The sequence below is a fragment of the Coregonus clupeaformis genome, chromosome 20, assembly GCF_020615455.1.
Source record: "Coregonus clupeaformis isolate EN_2021a chromosome 20, ASM2061545v1, whole genome shotgun sequence".
NCBI lineage: Eukaryota > Metazoa > Chordata > Actinopteri > Salmoniformes > Salmonidae > Coregonus > Coregonus clupeaformis.
In genome coordinates, this window is record NC_059211.1 from 20,791,461 (window position 1) to 20,813,304 (window position 21,844).

The following is a 21,844-nucleotide window of genomic DNA, read 5'->3' on the forward strand; positions in this document are numbered from 1 at the left end:
AAGCCCTGTCTCTACCTCCTCTACCCACCACCTTTAAACTAAAGCCCTGTCTCTGCTCTCTACCTCCTCTACCCACCACCTTTAAACTAAAGCCCTGTCTCTACCTCCTCTACCCACCACCTTTAAACTAAAGCCCTGTCTCTACCTCCTCTACCTCCTCTACCCACCACCTTTAAACTAAAGCCCTGTCTCTACTCTCTACCTCCTCTACCCACCACCTTTAAACTAAAGCCCTGTCTCTACCTCCTCTACCCACCACCTTTAAACTAAAGCCCTGTCTCTACCTCCTCTACCCACCACCTTTAAACTAAAGCCCTGTCTCTGCTCTCTACCTCCACTACCTCCTCGACCCACCACCTTTAAACTAAAGCCCTGTCTCTACCTCCTTTACCCACCACCTTTAAACTAAAGCCCTGTCTCTGCTCTCTACCTCCTCTACCCACCACCTTTAAACTAAAGCCCTGTCTCTGCTCTCTACCTCCTCTACCCACCACCTTTAAACTAAAGCCCTGTCTCTACCTCCTCTACCCACCACCTTTAAACTAAAGCCCTGTCTCTACCTCCTCTACCCACCACCTTTAAACTAAAGCCCTGTCTCTGCTCTCTACCTCCTCTACCCACCACCTTTAAACTAAAGCCCTGTCTCTACCTCCTCTACCCACCACCTTTAAACTAAAGCCCTGTCTCTGCTCTCTACCTCCTCTACCCACCACCTTTAAACTAAAGCCCTGTCTCTACTCTCTACCTCCTCTACCCACCACCTTTAAACTAAAGCCCTGTCTCTACCTCTCCCTCTCTACCCACCACCTTTAAACTAAAGCCCTGTCTCTACTCTCACCTCCTCTACCCACCACCTTTAAACTAAAGCCCTGTCTCTGCCTCCTCTACCTCCTCTACCCACCACCTTTAAACTAAAGCCCTGTCTCTACTCTCTCCCTCTACCCACCACCTTTAAACTAAAGCCCCGTCTCTACCTCCTCTACCCACCACCTTTAAACTAAAGCCCTGTCTCTACCTCCTCTACCTCCTCTACCCACCACCTTTAAACTAAAGCCCTGTCTCTGCTCTCTACCTCCTCTACCCACCACCTTTAAACTAAAGCCCTGTCTCTGCTCTCTACCTCCTCTGACCCACCACTTTTAAACTAAAGCCCTGTCTCTACCTCCTCTACCCACCACCTTTAAACTAAAGCCCCGTCTCTACCTCCTCTACCCACCACCTTTAAACTAAAGCCCTGTCTCTACCTCCTCTACCTCCTCTACCCACCACCTTTAAACTAAAGCCCTGTCTCTGCTCTCTACCTCCTCTACCCACCACCTTTAAACTAAAGCCCTGTCTCTGCTCTCCACCTCCTCGACCCACCACTTTTAAACTAAAGCCCTGTCTCTACCTCCTCTACCCACCACCTTTAAACTAAAGCCCCGTCTCTACCTCCTCTACCCACCACCTTTAAACTAAAGCCCTGTCTCTACCTCCTCTACCTCCTCTACCCACCACCTTTAAACTAAAGCCCTGTCTCTGCTCTCTACCTCCTCTACCCACCACCTTTAAACTAAAGCCCTGTCTCTACCTCCTCTACCTCCTCGACCCACCACCTTTAAACTAAAGCCCTGTCTCTACCTCCTCTACCCACCACCTTTAAACTAAAGCCCTGTCTCTGCTCTCTACCTCCTCTACCCACCACCTTTAAACTAAAGCCCTGTCTCTGCTCTCTACCTCCTCTACCCACCACCTTCAAACTAAAGCCCTGTCTCTACTCTCTACCTCCTCTACCCACCACCTTTAAACTAAAGCCCTGTCTCTACTCTCTACCTCCTCTACCCACCACCTTTAAACTAAAGCCCTGTCTCTGCTCTCTACCTCCTCTACCCACCACCTTTAAACTAAAGCCCTGTCTCTACTCTCTACCTCCTCTACCCACCACCTTTAAACTAAAGCCCTGTCTCTACCTCCTCTACCCACCACCTTTAAACTAAAGCCCTGTCTCTACTCTCTACCTCCTCTACCCACCACCTTTAAACTAAAGCCCTGTCTCTACCTCCTCTACCTCCTCGACCCACCACCTTTAAACTAAAGCCCCGTCTCTACCTCCTCTACCCACCACCTTTAAACTAAAGCCCTGTCTCTACCTCCTCTACCTCCTTTACCCACCACCTTTAAACTAAAGCCCTGTCTCTGCTCTCTACCTCCTCTACCCACCACCTTTAAACTAAAGCCCTGTCTCTGCTCTCTACCTCCTCTACCCACCACCTTTAAACTAAAGCCCTGTCTCTACCTCCTCTACCTCCTCGACCCACCACCTTTAAACTAAAGTCCTGTCTCTACCTCCTCTACCCACCACCTTTAAACTAAAGCCCTGTCTCTGCTCTCTACCTCCTCTACCCACCACCTTTAAACTAAAGCCCTGTCTCTATCTCCTCTACCCACCACCTTTAAACTAAAGCCCTGTCTCTGCTCTCTACCTCCTCTACCCACCACCTTCAAACTAAAGCCCTGTCTCTACTCTCTACCTCCTCTACCCACCACCTTTAAACTAAAGCCCTGTCTCTACTCTCTACCTCCTCTACCCACCACCTTTAAACTAAAGCCCTGTCTCTGCTCTCGACCTCCTCTACCCACCCCCTTTAAACTAAAGCCCTGTCTCTGCTCTTTACCTCCTCTACTCACCACCTTTAAACTAAAGCCCTGTCTCTACTCTCTACTTCCTCTACCCACCACCTTTAAACTTAAGCCCTGTCTCTGCTCTCTACCTCCTCTAACCACCACCTTTAAACTAAAGCCCTGTCTCTACTCTCTACCTCCTCTACCCACCACCTTCAAACTAAAGCCCTGTCTCTACCTCTACCTCCTCTACCCACCACCTTTAAACTAAAGCCCTGTCTCTACTCTCTACTTCCTCTACCCACCACCTTTAAACTAAAGCCCTGTCTCTACCTCCACCTCGACCCACCACCTTTAAACTAAAGCCCTGTCTCTACCTCCTCTACCCACCACCTTTAAACTAAAGCCCTGTCTCTACCTCCTCTACCTCCTTTACCCACCACCTTTAAACTAAAGCCCTGTCTCTGCTCTCTACCTCCTCTACCCACCACCTTTAAACTAAAGCCCTGTCTCTGCTCTCTACCTCCTCTACCCACCACCTTTAAACTAAAGCCCTGTCTCTACCTCCTCTACCCCTCGACCCACCACCTTTAAACTAAAGTCCTGTCTCTACCTCCTCTACCCACCACCTTTAAACTAAAGCCCTGTCTCTGCTCTCTACCTCCTCTACCCACCACCTTTAAACTAAAGCCCTGTCTCTACCTCCTCTACCCACCACCTTTAAACTAAAGCCCTGTCTCTGCTCTCTACCTCCTCTACCCACCACCTTTCAAACTAAAGCCCTGTCTCTACCTCCTCCTCTACCCACCACCTTTAAACTAAAGCCCTGTCTCTACTCTCTACCTCCTCTACCCACCACCTTTAAACTAAAGCCCTGTCTCTCACCTCCTCTACCCACCCCCTTTAAACTAAAGCCCTGTCTCTGCCTCCTCTACCTCCTCTACTCACCACCTTTAAACTAAAGCCCTGTCTCTACTCTCTACTTCCTCTACCCACCACCTTTAAACTTAAGCCCTGTCTCTGCTCTCTACCTCCTCTAACCACCACCTTTAAACTAAAGTCCTGTCTCTACCTCCTCTACCCACCACCTTCAAACTAAAGCCCTGTCTCTACTCTCTACCTCCTCTACCCACCCCCTTTAAACTAAAGCCCTGTCTCTACTCTCTACTTCCTCTACCCACCACCTTTAAACTTAAGCCCTGTCTCTGCCCTCTACCTCCTCTAACCACCACCTTTAAACTAAAGCCCTGTCTCTACCTCCTCTACCCACCACCTTTAAACTAGCCCTGTCTCTACTCTCTACCCACCACCTTTAAACTAAAGCCCTGTCTCTACCTCCTCTACCCACCACCTTCAAACTAAAGCCCTGTCTCTACTCTCTACTCCTCTACCCACCACCTTTAAACTAAAGCCCTGTCTCTTCTCACCTCCTCTACCCACCACCTTTAAACTAAAGCCCTGTCTCTGCTCTCTACCTCCTCTACCCACCACCTTTAAACTAAAGCCCTGTCTCTACTCTCTACTTCCTCTACCCACCACCTTTAAACTAAAGCCCTGTCTCTACTCTCCTCTACCCACCACCTTTAAACTAAAGCCCTGTCTCTACCTCCTCTACCCACCACCTTTAAACTAAAGCCCTGTCTCTGCTCTCTACCTCCTCTACCCACCACCTATAAACTAAAGCCCTGTCTCTACTCTCTCTTCCTCTACCCACCACCTTTAAACTAAAGCCCTGTCTCTGCTCTCTACCTCCTCTACCCACCACCTTTAAACTAAAGCCCTGTCTCTACCTCCTCTACCCACCACCTTTAAACTAAAGCCCTGTCTCTAGCTCATCTACCCACCACCTTTAAACTAAAGCCCTGTCTCTACCTCCTCTACCCACCACCTTTAAACTAAAGCCCTGTCTCTACCTCCTCTACCTCCTCGACCCACCACCTTTAAACTAAAGTCCTGTCTCTACCTCCTCTACCCACCACCTTTAAACTAAAGCCCTGTCTCTGCTCTCTACCTCCTCTACCCACCACCTTTAAACTAAAGCCCTGTCTCTACTCTCTACTTCCTCTACCCACCACCTTTAAACTAAAGCCCTGTCTCTACCTCCTCTACCCACCACCTTTAAACTAAAGCCCTGTCTCTACCTCCTCTACCCACCACCTTTAAACTAAAGCCCTGTCTCTACTTTCTACCTCCTCTTCTCACCACCTTTAAACTAAAGCCCTGTCTCTGCTCTCTACCTCCTCTACCCACCACCTTTAAACTAAAGCCCTGTCTCTACCTCCTCTACCCACCACCTTTAAACTAAAGCCCTGTCTCTACCTCCTCTACCCACCACCTTTAAACTAAAGCCCTGTCTCTGCTCTCTACCTCCTCTACCCACCACCTATAAACTAAAGCCCTGTCTCTACCTCCTCTATCCACCACCTTTAAACTAAAGCCCTGTCTCTGCTCTCTACCTCCTCTACCCACCACCTTTAAACTAAAGCCCTGTCTCTACCTCCTCTACCCACCACCTTTAAACTAAAGCCCTGTCTCTAGCTCATCTACCCACCACCTTTAAACTAAAGCCCTGTCTCTACCTCCTCTACCCACCACCTATAAACTAAAGCCCTGTCTCTACCTCCTCTATCCACCACCTTTAAACTAAATTCCTGTCTCTACCTCCTCTACCCACCACCTTTAAACTAAAGCCCTGTCTCTACCTCCTCTACCCACCACCTTTAAACTAAAGCCCTGTCTCTACCTCCTCTACCCACCACCTTTAAACTAAAGCCCTGTCTCTACCTCCTCTACCCACCACCTTTAAACTAAAGCCCTGTCTCTACCTCCTCTACCCACCACCTTTAATCTAAAGCCCTGTTTCTGCTCTCTACCTCCTCTACCCACCACCTTTAAACTAAAGCCCTGTCTCTACCTCCTCTACCTCCTCGACCCACCACCTTTAAACTAAAGTCCTGTCTCTACCTCCTCTACCCACCACCTTTAAACTAAAGCCCTGTCTCTGCTCTCTACCTCCTCTACCCACCACCTTTAAACTAAAGCCCTGTCTCTACTCTCTACCTCCTCTATCCACCACCTTTAAACTAAAGCCCTGTCTCTACCTCCTCTACCTACCACCTTCAAACTAAAGCCCTGTCTCTACTCTCTACCTCCTCTACCCACCACCTTTAAACTAAAGCCCTGTCTCTACTCTCTACCTCCTCTACCCACCACCTTTAAACTAAAGCCCTGTCTCTGCTCTCTACCTCCTCTACCCACCACCTTTAAACTAAAGCCCTGTCTCTACTCTCTACCTCCTCTACCCACCACCTTTAAAATAAAGCCCTGTACCTACCACCACCTATAAAGCCCTGTCTCTACTCTCTCCCTCTACCCACCACCTTTAAACTAAAGCCCTGTCTCTACCTCCTCTACCTCCTCGACCCACCACCTTTAAACTAAAGCCCCGTCTCTATTCTCTACTTCCTCTACCCACCACCTTTAAACTTAAGCCCTGTCTCTGCTCTCTACCTCCTCTAACCACCACCTTTAAACTAAAGCCCTGTCTCTACCTCCTCTACCCACCACCTTTAAACTAGCCCTGTCTCTACTCTCTACCCACCACCTTTAAACTAAAGCCCTGTCTCTACCTCCTCTACCCACCACCTTTAAACTAAAGCCCTGTCTCTACCTCCTCTACCCACCACCTTTAAACTAAAGCCCTGTCTCTACCTCCTCTACCCACCACCTTTAAACTAAAGCCCTGTCTCTGCTCTCTACCTCCTCTACCCACCACCTTTAAACTAAAGCCCTGTCTCTACTCTCTACTTCCTCTACCCACCACCTTTAAACTAAAGCCCTGTCTCTACCTCCTCTACCCACCACCTTTAAACTAAAGCCCTGTCTCTACCTCCTCTACCCACCACCTTTAAACTAAAGCCCTGTCTCTACTTTCTACCTCCTCTTCTCACCACCTTTAAACTAAAGCCCTGTCTCTGCTCTCTACCTCCTCTACCCACCACCTTTAAACTAAAGCCCTGTCTCTACCTCCTCTACCCACCACCTTTAAACTAAAGCCCTGTCTCTACCTCCTCTACCCACCACCTTTAAACTAAAGCCCTGTCTCTGCTCTCTACCTCCTCTACCCACCACCTATAAACTAAAGCCCTGTCTCTACCTCCTCTATCCACCACCTTTAAACTAAAGCCCTGTCTCTACCTCCTCTACCTCCTCTACCCACCACCTTTAAACTGAAGCCCTGTCTCTGCTCTCTACCTCCTCTACACACCACCTTTAAACTAAAGCCCTGTCTCTGCTGTCTACCTCCTCTACCCACCACCTTTAAACTAAAGCCCTGTCTCTACCTCCTCTACCCACCACCTTTAAACTAAAGCCCTGTCTCTAGCTCCTCTACCCACCACCTTTAAACTAAAGCCCTGTCTCTACCTCCTCTACCCACCACCTATAAACTAAAGCCCTGTCTCTACCTCCTCTATCCACCACCTTTAAACTAAAGCCCTGTCTCTACCTCCTCTACCCACCACCTTTAAACTAAAGCCCTGTCTCTATCTCTTCTACCCACCACCTTTAAACTAAAGCCCTGTCTCTGCTCTCTACCTCCTCTACCCACCACCTTTAAACTAAAGCCCTGTCTCTACCTCCTCTACCCACCACCTTTAAACTAAAGCCCTGTCTCTACCTCCTCTACCCACCACCTTTAAACTAAAGCCCTGTCTCTGCTCTCTACCTCCTCTAACCACCACCTATAAACTAAAGCCCTGTCTCTACCTCCTCTATCCACCACCTTTAAACTAAAGCCCTGTCTCTACCTCCTCTACCTCCTCTACCCACCACCTTTAAACTAAAGCCCTGTCTCTGCTCTCTACCTCCTCTACCCACCACCTTTAAACTAAAGCCCTGTCTCTGCTCTCTACCTCCTCTACCCACCACCTTTAAACTAAAGCCCTGTCTCTACCTCCTCTACCCACCACCTTTAAACTAAAGCCCTGTCTCTAGCTCCTCTACCCACCACCTTTAAACTAAAGCCCTGTCTCTACCTCCTCTACCCACCACCTATAAACTAAAGCCCTGTCTCTACCTCCTCTATCCACCACCTTTAAACTAAAGCCCTGTCTCTACCTCCTCTACCCACCACCTTTAAACTAAAGCCCTGTCTCTACCTCCTCTACCCACCACCTTTAAACTAAAGACCTGTCTCTACCTCCTCTACCTCCTCTACCCACCACCTTTAAACTAAAGCCCTGTCTCTGCTCTCTACCTCCTCTACCCACCACCTTTAAACTAAAGCCCTGTCTCTACCTCCTCTACCCACCACCTTTAAACTAAAGCCCTGTCTCTACCTCCTCTACCCACCACCTTTAAACTAAAGCCCTGTCTCTGCTCTCTACCTCCTCTACCCACCACCTTTAAACTAAAGCCCTGTCTCTGCTCTCTACCTCCTTTACCCACCACCTTTAAACTAAAGCCCTGTCTCTACTCTCTACCTCCTCTACCCACCACCTTTAAACTAAAGCCCTGTCTCTGCTCTCTACCTCCTCTACCCACCACCTTTAAACTAAAGCCCTGTCTCTACTCTCTACCTCCTCTACCCACCACCTTTAAAGTAAAGCCCTGTCTCTACCTCCTCTACCCACCACCTTTAAACTAAAGCCCTGTCTCTACCTCCTCTACCCACCACCTTTAAACTAAAGCCCTGTCTCTACCTCCTCTACCTCCTCTACCCACCACCTTTAAACTAAAGCCCTGTCTCTACCTCCTCTACCCACCACCTTTAAACTAAAGCCCTGTCTCTGCTCTCTACCTCCTCTACCCACCACCTTCAAACTAAAGCCCTGTTTTTACCTCCTCTACCCACCACCTTTAAACTAAAGCCCTGTCTCTGCTCTCTACCTCCTCTACCCACCACCTTCAAACTAAAGCCCTGTCTCTACCTCCTCTACCCACCACCTTTAAACTAAAGCCCTGTCTCTGCTCTCTACCTCCTCTACCCACCACCTTCAAACTAAAGCCCTGTCTCTGCTACCTCCTCTACCCACCACCTTCAAACTAAAGCCCTGTCTCTCTCTCTACCTCCTCTACCCACCACCTTTAAACTAAAGCCCTGTCTCTGCTCTCTACCTCCTCTACCCACCACCTTTAAACTAAAGCCCTGTCTCTGCTCTCTACCTCCTCTACCCACCACCTTTCAAACTAAAGCCCTGTCTCTACCTCCTCTACCCACCACCTTTAAACTAAAGCCCTGTCTCTGCTCTCTACCTCCTCTACCCACCACCTTTAAACTAAAGCCCTGTCTCTGCTCTCTACCTCCTCTACCCACCACCTTTAAACTAAAGCCCTGTCTCTCACCTCCTCTACCCACCACCTTTAAACTAAAGCCCTGTCTCTACCTCCTCACCCACCACCTTTAAACTAAAGCCCTTCTCTACCTCCTCTACCCACCACCTTTAAACTAAAGCCCTGTCTCTGCTCTCTACCTCCTCTACCCACCACCTTTAAACTAAAGCCCTTTCTCTACTCTCTACCTCCTCTACCCACCACCTTTAAACTAAATCCCTGTCTCTGCTCTCTACCTCCTCTACCCACCACCTTTAAACTAAAGCCCTGTCTCTCTCTCTACCTCCTCTACCCACCACCTTTAAACTAAAGCCCTGTCTCTACTCTCTACCTCCTCTACCCACCACCTTTAAACTAAAGCCCTGTCTCTGCTCTCTACCTCCTCTACCCACCACCTTTAAACTAAAGCCCTGTCTCTACTCTCTACCTCCTCTACCCACCACCTTTAAAGTAAAGCCCTGTCTCTACTCTCTACCTCCTCTACCCACCACCTTTAAACTAAAGCCCTGTCTCTGCTCTCTACCTCCTCTACCCACCACCTTTAACCTAAAGCCCTATCCCTATCTTCCCTACCCACTGCCTTGAAACAGCAGACACGACAGGAGTGTGTATAATATACTGTATAACTATTTGAGCCACAGCAGTAGGACTATACAATGGCTGTGTCCGTAGCTCACTTCTCAAAGGTGGGACTTTCTCTGTTTTTGTTTTTATTAATTATTTAGAATTATGACAGTCATAGTATATGAATTTGAATTCTGGCTTGATTGTAAACATGTCTATTTTGTGTTTCTCTCTCAGTTATCTGCCCTGGTTTGAGATCTATTACAAGCTCCTGAACACGCTAGCAGATTACCTAACCACAAACCAGGTGAGACTGCCTGCACATCTCTCTACATTACTTCTTTAAGACATGTGGCATTTCATAGGACTCAGATTTATTTTGTTCCGGTAATGTAGCAGAAGTCACCAACCAACAACAGACTAGTAGAACTACTATGTTACTTTTTAATCAGCTTATTTTGTGGATGATCTTATTTTGCAAACAGTAACAGTCCAGATATATATATATATATATATATATATACACTCCCGGTCAAAAGTTTTAGAACACCTACTCATTCAAGTGTTTTTCTTTATTTTTACTATTTTCAACATTGTAGAATAATAGTGAAGACATCAACACTATGAGAGAGAGAGAGAGAGAGAGAGAGAGAGAGAGAGAGAGAGAGAGAGAGAGAGAGAGAGAGAGAGAGAGAGAGAGAGAGAGAGAGAGAGAGAGAGAGAGAGAGAGAGAGAGAGAGAGAGAGAGAGAGAGAGAGAGAGAGAGAGAGAGAGAGAGAGAGAGAGAGGGAGAGAGAGAGAGAGAGAGAGAGAGAGAGAGAGAGAGAGAGAGAGAGAGAGAGAGAGAGAGAGAGAGAGAGAGAGAGAGAGAGAGAGAGAGAGAGAGAGAGAGAGAGAGAGAGAGAGAGTGAGAGAGAGAGAGAGAGAGAGAGAGAGAGAGAGAGAGAGAGAGAGAGAGAGAGAGAGAGAGAACAAAGAATGCACAATCATGTTTACACACACACTTCGCCAAACTATTTCCCCTGACAATAACCTGTACAGTTACAGAGGAAAATAAGTTGAGGGAATGTATAAAATATAGTGGAGTTGATGAGGCAGAGAGAGAGGGAAGGAGAGAGCATTGGGGGAGGCGGAGGGAGGAAGGGAGTGGTTGTGAGCTTGGACTAAGGAGTGGCATCAGTGTGCTGTCATGTATCTCTGCTTCCTCAAAGCTGCTGAGGGAGGGGTGAAGGGGACCGAGCCTCCCTAACACACACACACACACGTAGGGTCAGAGGGCACAGGAAACGGACAATGTCATGCAACATTTCAACCAATCAGGAGTGCTGACCGTCATTAGCCTTCCCTCCTGCTTCTCTAGTATTGTATATTATATATATATATGTATTATATATTACATGTTACATATTTTATATGTTTTTCAACAGAACAATCTCTCGGTTCTTTGAATGTTCCTTCTGAAATGTCAAGTCACTTGAGTGGATCTGAACTACAGTAGTGTAAATACATTTATGGATGAATGTGTTTGATGTCATTTTCAGTCAAAACCAAAGAAGAGCACAAGTATAAAGGTTATTTTCTCTAAAAGAAGAACTCCTTTGTTTGTGTGAACATTTCTGCGTTCATCTTTATTGCTGCTCTGAAGCGGAGCGATAGAGAGTGAGCGAGAGGGAGAGAGAGGAGGGATTCGGAATGAGAAGGAGATAGATGAGGTATGGGTGTGTGTAAATGTTGGGGGACCGACGTGTTGGTGTGCATGGTTTGGTTTATATTTACCCTGCTGTAGCGAGGCGATGGAGGGATGCTGACAGATGAGGGTTTAGGACCAGGGGTAAATGAAGTGTTTCCTCAGGCTCAGCTCTGTTACTGACCATGCGTGTGGGCATTCAGCCTCTCATGACAGGAGGCTGTTCAATCGCACGCGCTCTCTCTCTCACTATCTCACACACGCACCATTTGAAAACTGCCAGTCAGAAGAGACAAAAATTATCCGAGACAAAAATGTTTTTCATAAACAATAACCTGTGACTTTTTAACTATGTCTTAGTAACCTGTTTTAGTAACTATGTAACTATGTCTTAGTAACCTGTCTTAGTAACTATGTAATTATGTCTTAGTAACCTGTCTTAGTAACTATGTAATTATGTCTTAGTAACCTGTCTTAGTAACTATGTAATTATGTCTTAGTAACCTGTCTTAGTAACTACAATGCATTTGGAAAATATTGGGTGGTGGACCATTCTTGATGCACACAGGGAAACTGTTGAGCGTGAAAAACCCAGTAGCGTTGCAGTTCTTGACACACTCAAACCGGTGCGCTTGTCGCCTACTACCATACCCCGTTCAAAGGCACTTAAATATTTTGTCTTGCCCATTCACCCTCTGAATGGCACATATACACAATCCATGTCTCAAGGCTTAAAAACCCTTCTTTAACCTGTCTCCTCCCCTTCATCTACACTGATTTGAAGTGGATTTAACAGTTGACATCAATAAAGGATCATAACTTTCCCCTGGATTTAACTGGTCAGTCTGTCATGGAAAGATCAGGTGTTTTCAATGTATTGTATACTCAGTGTATATATATATATATATCTGACACACGATTTTACATTTGGATAATTCTTCTTGTGTGTGTTTTGTGGTGTGTTTTCCAGGAGAATGAGCTGAATGACATGCTGAACTCCCTGTACAGTCTGCCTGTGCCGAAGCCCTTCACCCCAGTCAACCTGAATGTGGTAGGTACTCCTAGAGAGAAGTAGAGGGGTAGAATAGAGGGGGGAGAGGAGAGAATAGAGATGGGAGAGGAGAGAGGGGAGAGATGGGAGAGGGGAGAGATGGGTGAGGAGACGGAGGGGAGAGAGGGGTGAGGAGACGGAGGGGAGAGAGTTAGAGGAGAGCTAGGATAAGGAAGAGAGGGGACAGATAGGTGAGGAGACGGGGCTGACACTTTGTTTAGAAACACAAGTGGTCTGTGGGATAAGCCTTAGCTGGACATCTGTTAGCATAATGGCTGCTTTCGCAACTCATCATGTCTCCTAGTTATCACTGGCAGAAACATCCTAACAACCAACTGGCCGTCAAACACAGGTCATGTTTTACTTACGTCTGACACTATCTCACAGAGGATTACTGGACAAATATAACACTTATTTTTTAAATCGCTCCTTTTCCATAACTGTGCCTTATTTAAAGGGGCAATCTGGAGTTGCTACATACATTTTTGGAATGATAAATGATTGATATGTACCTATTGATTCTGCGAAGAATATAACTTATAAATGCCTCATGAGCTTTGTTTAATGGTCGTACCCCATCAGAACCCCAAATATAAGCTTGTTTTTACTCCAATGTTTGTAAACAAAGTAAATGTAAACGAATACTATATAGCCTCCCAATTTATTTATTTTCTATAATGTTGATGTTATGGATGGTCACTCCTTGTGTCCATAGCTCTGTCTATGAATTAGAAAGTGGTTACATTTCTCCAGCCCCATCCCTCAGCTTTTTACTGAAACGGGTGGGGAGTACGCTTTGTTATTGTTTCAATTGCTAATTGTCACTTTAAATTGATGGGGGAAAATAGAGGTTTTAAGGACCAAAAAAGCAGCTTTTATTATTGTAAAATTTGGTCTCCGCATTTGTTATTCTGCATGCTTATTGTGTTGTAAGAGATGGCAGCTATTCTTTACAGTAGACTAAGACTTAAAACAGCCTCTCCTTGGCTGTAATATCTAAAGGTTATACTATTATACAGTTCAATTTATTCCAGTTGCCTTTATTAACCAATAAATACATTGATATGAAAGAAAGGTTAAGTTGGATTGTGATGCATCATGATGGGGAAAAATACTATTTATTCTGTCGTTTTTAGTCTGGCACGCTTTTAATAAACTTTTGTTTTCCATTACCAAGGTTCATTGAGAAAACACACCGAGGGGAGAGGTTAGGGTTCAACTATTCAATTGATGAAGCAGAATCTTCCACAGAAATTGTAATTTTTTTCATGGCTGCCTAGAAAAAAAGGCAGATCATTGTCCCCTTTCAAGTGTGAACTCTGTTTTGCTCTCTATCTCTCTCACTGTGAAGACCGCGCTGTTGCATATAGCCACTGGGCAAGTACTGAAAGATGCACCAAGCCAGCAGCCGGTGAGTGCAGGAGAAGACTGAGTGAACGTGAGAGCGGAAAGAAAAAAGTGGGAGGAGAGAGAGAGATGTGAACTGTTAAAACGGCTGCTGCTGCACTAACCGCATGGGAGTTGAGGCTTTCCAATTTGGCCAAATAAGCCTGTCTATATTTTTAAATCTCACAAAAACAACCTATCCTGGGCCTTGGAGTCTGTTTCTTCTCCTCTGGAAAACAATCAAACTGAGTGAATGATTAATGGTGTTCCATTCTACCGCATTTTCTTTCTTAATATCAGAAGTCTCTTTTATGGTGCCTGTTTAAAGGCAATCCTCCTTGATGCCTTTCCCGTTAACACACATTTCATGTTTTTATATAAACATTGCTTGGAAAAAAATTACAGATAAGCAAACAAACACACACACAGTGAGGGCCTGGGACTGATGGAACTGAACTGAGGACACACACACACTGACACACCAAGGCAGAAAATAATGTGACAGTGACTCAACTATAGAAATTAGGTTACATCATTAATTTAGGTGAATTGTCATCAGATGGTGTTTGTGAGTACTGCCTTTGCTTTGGTCCCTTTTCCCAGGTGAGGTGTTTTATGGGTGTTGTAGTTTTGACCTGTGCTTGGTGGTGGTTTCTCTGTCTCTCTTCTAAGGAGTCAAAATGCTGGGGTTATGTTATTTGGAGTGTGATTTAGTGTGTGTGTGTGTATGCGCTTGTATGAATGTGTGTATGTCGTCGTATGATGTGTAATGAAGTCTCAAAACGAGAGCTTGAAAGTGCTGTGAGTGCATGCTGCCTACCTGCTCGGTCCCTCTCTCAGGCCTCTTTGATCCAAACAGTCAACCTGCTCTGCTTTCCCAAAGTGAGACGGGCAGCTCTCTGATCCTCTCAGCAACCTGTGTGTGTGTTGTCCGTGCACTTTAATGCTGAAATAAAGACCTAGTTTCCCACCAGAGAGCTCACCTCATCTTAAAACTATCGGGATCAGGTGTGTGTGTGTGTTTGTTTGTGTGTGTGTGTATCAGTGCTGCCCTTCTAGCTGTCAGTACAGACAGAAACTCAATAATTCCCACAGAAGAGGAGATGATGATTCATAAATCATGGAACCAAAGTGAGGTTTTCTCTCTCTCTCTATGAGTGACGTGCTACTCTACGTTGCTGACCTTGTCATCTCTCTCTCTGTTTCCTCAGCACTCCTACTTCATAACCCCAGATATCAATGGCCTGCCCACCATCCCAGAGAGTGTAAGTCTACCCGTCTGGTCTAACAGCCTGCCCCAGATCTAGATATCACCCTTTCAAAGAGAGTGGCAAATATACTGTGGATTAAATGGATCATTTAAATGTTTTTATACACTGAACAAAAATATAAAGGCCACATTTTCCAAATTCAAAGTTGCAGTTCATATATGGAAATCAGTCAACTGAAATAAATAAATTAGGCCTTAATCTATGGATTTTACATGACTGGGAATACAGATATGCATCTGTTGATCACAGATACCTTAAAAAAAGAAGATAGGGGCGTGGATCAGAAAACCAGTCATTATCTTGTGTGACCACCATTTGCCTCATGCAGCATGACACATCTCCTTTGCATAGAGTTGATCAGGCTGTTGAATGTGGAATTTTGTCCCACTCCTCTTCAATGGCTGTGCGATGTTGCTTGGTATTGGCTGGAACTGGAACACGTTGTCATACATGTCGATCCAGAGCATACCAAACTTTATCATTGGGTGACATTTCTGGTGAGTAAGCAGGCAATGGAAGAACTGGGACATTTTCAGCTTCCAGGAATTGTGTACAGTTCCTTGCGACATGGGGCCATGCATTATCATGCTGAAACATGAGGTGATGGCGGCGGATGAATGGCACGACAGTGGGCCTCAGGAGGTCGTCACGCTATCTCTGTGCATTCCAGTGATCAATTTCCATCGATAAAATGCAATTGTGTTCGTTGTCCATAGCTAATGCCTGCCCATACCATAACCCCACCGCCCCCCATGGGGCACTCTGTTCTCAACGTTGACATCAGCAAACCGCTCACCCACATGACGTCATACACATTGTCTGCGGTTGTGAGGCCGGTTGGACGTACTGCCAAATTCTCTAAAACGACGTTGGAGACAGCTTATGGTAGAGAAATTAACATTCATTTATCTGGCAACAGTTTTGGTGGACACTCCTGCAGTCAGCATGTGGCATTGTGTTGTGACAAAACTGCACATTTTAGAGTGGCCTTTTATTGTCCCCAGCACAAGGTGCACCTGTGTAATGATCATGGTGTTTTTATACTATTATTATAATTTTTGTATTGTTATTTTTCTGAATTATTTAAAACTTTTTTTAGCCCTTTTTCTTCCCAATTGGTAGTTAGTCTTGTCCCATCGCTGCAACTCCCGTATGAACTCGGGAGAGGCGAAGGTCGAGAGCCATGCGTCCTCTAAAACACGACCCTGCCAAGCCGCACTGCTTCTTGACACACTGCTCACTTAATCCGGAAGCCAGCCGCGCAAATGTGTCGGAGGAAACACTGAACAACTGGCCACCGAAGTCAGCGTGCATGCGCCTGGCCCGCCACAAGGAGTCGCTAGAGAGCGATGGGACAAGGACATCCCGGCCGGCCAAACCCTCCTCGCCTCATGGGTCTCCCGGTCACGGCCGGCTGCGACACAGCCTGGGATCAAACCCGGGTCTGTAGTGATGCCTCAAGCACTGCGATGCAGTGCCTTAGACCGATGCGCCACTCGGGAGGCTGATCATGCTGTTTAATCAGCTTCTTGATATGCCAGACCTGTCAGGTGGATGGATTATCTTGGCAAAGGAGAAATGTTTACTAACAGGGATGTAAACAAATTTGTGCACAAAATTTGAGAGAAGTAAACTTTTTGTATGCATGGAACATTTCGGGATCTTTTATTGCAGCTCATGAAACATGGAACCAACACTTTACATGTTGTGTTTATATTTTTGTTCAGTGTAGTTGGGGAATGCTGGGAAATACTGTAAACCTATTACCTACATTTGTGAAAATTGATACTTCCTGGACTCAAAGGAAAGAGACATCCATAATGCTTTGAGAAGTGTGTAGTTATCAAATCAAAGTTTATTTGTCGTTAACAGAAATCGGCAGATGTTAAAGCAGGTGCAGTGAAATGCTTATGTGTCTAATTCCAGCAGTGCAGTAAATGTCTAACAGTACAATACTAACACACAAAAAATTCCCCAAAAAGAAGAAGAAATATCAGAACGAACTGTCAGAGTCCTGTATATAAGTATGTGATGTGAATAGACAGTATATAATTAGGAAAAGGTATGTACAGCATTTTTCCTATTTTGTTGCCTTACAACCTGGAATTAAAATGGATTTACACAACATGCCTACAACTTTGAAGATGCAAAATATTTTTTGGGGTGAAACAAACAAGAAATAAGACAAAAAAACAGAACTTGAGCGTGCATAACTATTCACCCCCCCAAAGTCAATACTTTGTAGAGCCACCTTTTGCAGCAATTACAGCTGCAAGTCTCTTGGGGTATGTCTCTATCCGCTTAGCACATCTAGCCACTGGGATTTCTGCCCATTCTTCAAGGCAAAACTGCTCCAACTCCTTGAAGTTGGATGGGTTCCGCTGGTGTACAGCAATCTTTAAGTCATACCACAGATTCTCAATTGGATTGAGGTCTGGGCTTTGACTAGGCCATTCCAAGACATTTAAATGTTTCCCCTTAAACCACTCGAGTGTTGCTTTAGCAGTATGCTTAGGGTCATTGTCCTGCTGGAAGGTGAACCTTCGTCCCAGTCTCAAATCTCTGGAAGACTGAAACAGGTTTCCCTCAAGAATTTCCCTCTATTTAGCGCCATCCATCATTCCTTCAATTCTGACCAGTTTCCCAGTCCCTGCTGATGAAAAACATCCCGAGATGGTGTTCTCGGGGTGATGAGAGGTGTTGGGTTTGCGCCAGACATAGCGTTTTCCTTGATGGCCAAAAAGCTCAATTTTAGTCTCATCTGACCATATGTTTGGGGAGTCTCCCACATGCCTTTTGGCGAACACCAAACGTGTTTGCTTATTTTTTTCTTTAAGCAATGGCTTTTTTCTGGCCACTCTTCCGTAAAGCCCAGCTCTGTGGAGTGTACGGCTTAAAGTGGTCCTATGGACAGATACTCCAATCTCCGCTGTGGAGCTTTGCAGCTCCTTCAGGGTTATCTTTGGTCTCTTTGTTGCCTCTCTGATTGAAGCCCTCCTTGCCTGGTCCTTGAGTTTTGGTGGGCGGCCCTCTCTTGGCAGGTTTGTTGTGGTGCCGTATTCTTTCAATTTTTTAATAATGGATTTAATGGTGCTCTGTGGGATGTTCAAAGTTTCTGATATTTTTTTATAACCCAACCCTGATCTCTACTTCTCCACAACTTTGTCCCTGACCTGTATGGAGAGCTCCTTGGTCTTCATGATGCCGCTTGCTTGTTGGTGCCCCTTGCTTAGTGGTGTTTCAGACTCTGGGGCCTTTCAGAACAGGTGTATATATACTGAGACCATGTGACACTTAGATTGCACACAGGTGGACATTATTTAACTAATTATGTGACTTCTGAAGGTAATTGGTTGCGCCAGATCTTATTTAGGGGCTTCATAGCAAAGGGGGTGAATACATATGCACACACCACTTTTCCGTTATTTATTTTGTAGAATTTCTTGAAACAAGTAATTTTTTTCATTTCACTTCACCAAATTGGACTATTTTGTGTATGTCCATTACATGAAATCCAAATAAAAATAAATTTAAATTACATGTTGTAATGCAACAAAATAGGAAGAACGCCAAGGGGGATGAATAATTTTGCAAGGCACTGTACATGGGGCAGTAGTCTCTAAGGTGCAGGGCAGAGTACCAGGCGGAGGCCGGCTAGTGATGACTGTTCAACAGTCTGATTTTCTGGAGATACAAGCTGTTTTTTTGTCTCTCGGTTCCAGCTTTGATGCACCTGTACTGTCTCCGTCTGCTAGATGGTAGCAGGGTGAACAGACCGTGGCTCAGGTGGCCTTGATGATCTTCTTGGCCTTCCTGTGACACCGGGTGCTGTAGATGTCCTGGAAGGCAGGCAGTGTGCCCCCGGTGATGCGTTGGGCTGACCGCACCACTCTCTGGTGAGCCCTGCGGTTGCGGGCGGTGATACAGCCGGACAGAATGCTCTCGATGGTGCCAAGCCACATTTCTTCAGCCTACTGAGGTTGAAGAGGCGCTGTATTACCTTTTTCCTCATAGTGTCGGTTTGGAAGGACCATTTCAGGTCCTCAATGATGTGCACACCGAGGAACATATAGCTTTTGACCCTCTCCACTGTGGCCCTGTGATGTGGCTGTGGGCGTTCTCTCTCTCTGCTGTCTCCTGTAGTCCACAATCAGCTCCTTCGTTTTGTTGACGTTGAGGGAGAGGTTATTGTCCTGACACCACTCCACCAGGGCTCTCACCTCTTCCCTGTAGGCTGTCTCGTCATTGTTGGAAAATCAGGCCTAACACTGTTTTCGTCAGCAAACTTGATGATTGAGTTGGCCACTCAGTAATGGATGAACAGGAGGGGCCTGAGCACGCACCCCTGAGGGGCCCCTGTGTTGAGGGTCAGCGTGGCAGATGTGTTGTTGCCTACCCTCCCTGCCTGGGGGTGGCCCGTCAGGAAGTCCAGGACCCAGTTGCACAGGGAGCGGTTCACACCCAGGGCCCTGAGCTTATGGTGTTGAAGGCTGAGCTGTAGTCGATGAAACACATTCTTACATAGGTATTTTCTTGTCCCGGTGAGAGAGGGCAGTGTAATGGCGATTGTGTCGTCCGTGGATCTATTGGGGCGGTATGCAAATTGTAGTGGGTCTAGGGTGTCGGGTAAGGTGGAGATGATATGATCCTTAACTAGCCTCTCAAAGCACTTCATGATGACAGAAGTGAGTGCTACGGGGCGATAGTCATTTAGTTCAGTTACCTTTGCTTTCTTGGGTACAGGAACAATGGTGGACATCATGAAGCAAGTGGGGACAACAGACTGGGATAAGGAGAGATTCAATATGTCCATAAAACACTCCAGCTGGTCTGCACATGCTCTGAGGACACAGCTTGGGATGCCGTCTGTGCCTGCAGCCTTGCGAGTGTTAACACGCTTGAATGTCGGGAGCACACAGTCCTCGTGAGCGGCGGGGGCCCATGTCGGAGGCTCTGTGTTTATTTTCCTCGAAGCGGGTGAAGAAGGTGTTTTAGTCCGAGAAAGAGGCTTCAGTGTCCGCGGCGTGGCTGGCTTACACTTTACAATCCGTGATTGTCTGTAGTCCCTGCCACACGAGTCTCGTGTCTGAGCCGTTGAGCAGTCTGAGCAGTTATGAAGTCACTGACTTTTTTGTCTCTCCTGCCCCCCCTCCCTCCAGAGGAACCTGACAGAGTATTTTGTGGCGGTGGACGTCAACAACATGCTGCAGCTGTACGCCAGCATGCTGCACGAACGACGCATCATCATTACCTCAAGCAAGCTTAGCACTGTGAGTACCTCTTCATTTTTCACTCTACAGGATGGTACAGACCCCTTCCTCTAAACTACAGCATGGTACAGACCCCTGCTCTAAACTACAACATGGTACAGACCCCTGCTCTAAACTACAGCATGGTACAGACCCCTTCCTCTAAACTACAGCATGGTACAGACCCCTTCCTCTAAATTACAGCATGGTACAGACCCCTGCTCTAAACTACAGCATGGTACAGACCCATTCCTCTAAACTACAGCATGGTACAGACCCCTTCCTCTAAATTACAACATGGTACAGACCCCTGCTCTAAACTACAGCATGGTACAGACCCCTTCCTCTAAACTACAGCATGGTACAGACCCCTGCTCTAAACTACAGCATGGTACAGACCCCTTCCTCTAAACTACAACATGGTACAGACCCCTTCCTCTAAACTACAGCATGGTACAGACCCCTTCCTCTAAATTACAGCATGGTACAGACCCCTGCTCTAAACTACAGCATGGTACAGACCCCTTCCTCTAAATTACAGCATGGTACAGACCCCTTCCTCTAAACTACAACATGGTACAGACCCCTTCCTCTAAACTACAACATGGTACAGACCCCTGCTCTAAACTACAGCATGGTACAGACCCCTTTCTCTAAACTACAGCATGGTACAGACCCCTTCCTCTAAACTACAGCATGGTACAGACCCCTTCCTCTAAACTACAGCATGGTACAGACCCCTTCCTCTAAACTACAGCATGGTACAGACCCCTTCCTCTAAACTACAGCATGGTACAGACCCCTGCTCTAAACTACAGCATGGTACAGACCCCTTCCTCTAAACTACAACATGGTACAGACCCCTTCCTCTAAACTACAGCATGGTACAGACCCCTGCTCTAAACTACAGCATGGTACAGACCCCTTCCTCTAAACTACAACATGGTACAGACCCCTTCCTCTAAACTACAGCATGGTACAGACCCCTTCCTCTAAACTACAGCATGGTACAGACCCCTTCCTCTAAACTACAGCATGGTACAGACCCCTGCTCTAAACTACAGCATGGTACAGACCCCTTCCTCTAAACTACAACATGGTACAGACCCCTTCCTCTAAACTACAGCATGGTACAGACCCCTTCCTCTAAACTACAACATGGTACAGACCCCTTCCTCTAAACTACAGCATGGTACAGACCCCTTCCTCTAAACTACAACATGGTACAGACCCCTTCCTCTAAACTACAGCATGGTACAGACCCCTTCCTCTAAACTACAGCATGGTACAGACCCCTTCCTCTAAACTACAGCATGGTACAGACCCCTTCCTCTAAACTACAGCATGGTACAGACCCCTGCTCTAAACTACAGCATGGTACAGACCCCTTCCTCTAAACTACAACATGGTACAGACCCCTTCCTCTAAACTACAGCATGGTACAGACCCCTTCCTCTAAACTACAGCATGGTACAGACCCCTTCCTCTAAACTACAGCATGGTACAGACCCCTGCTCTAAACTACAACATGGTACAGACCCCTGCTCTAAACTACAGCATGGTACAGACCCCTTCCTCTAAACTACAGCATGGTACAGACCCCTTCCTCTAAACTACAGCATGGTACAGACCCCTTCCTCTAAACTACAGCATGGTACAGACCCCTTCCTCTAAACTACAGCAACATCATAGGAGTAGTAAG

General features: G+C 46.4%; 1 protein-coding gene across 2 annotated transcripts in view; it reads left to right on the top strand.

Moving 5' to 3' along the window:
* LOC121534086 (DENN domain-containing protein 1B) overlaps positions 1-21,844 on the top strand; it is a 191,824-nt gene that overhangs the window by 78,085 nt on the left and 91,895 nt on the right. Inside the window, exons 6-10 of one of the 2 annotated variants that reach the window (XM_041840540.2) lie at positions 9,736-9,805; positions 12,156-12,236; positions 13,588-13,647; positions 14,834-14,887; positions 20,053-20,163. In XM_041840540.2, the coding sequence (XP_041696474.2) occupies positions 9,736-9,805; positions 12,156-12,236; positions 13,588-13,647; positions 14,834-14,887; positions 20,053-20,163 (376 nt within the window). The remainder of the gene's footprint in view (positions 1-9,735; positions 9,806-12,155; positions 12,237-13,587; positions 13,648-14,833; positions 14,888-20,052; positions 20,164-21,844) is intronic. The other variant, XM_041840541.2, reaches the window with a different exon arrangement.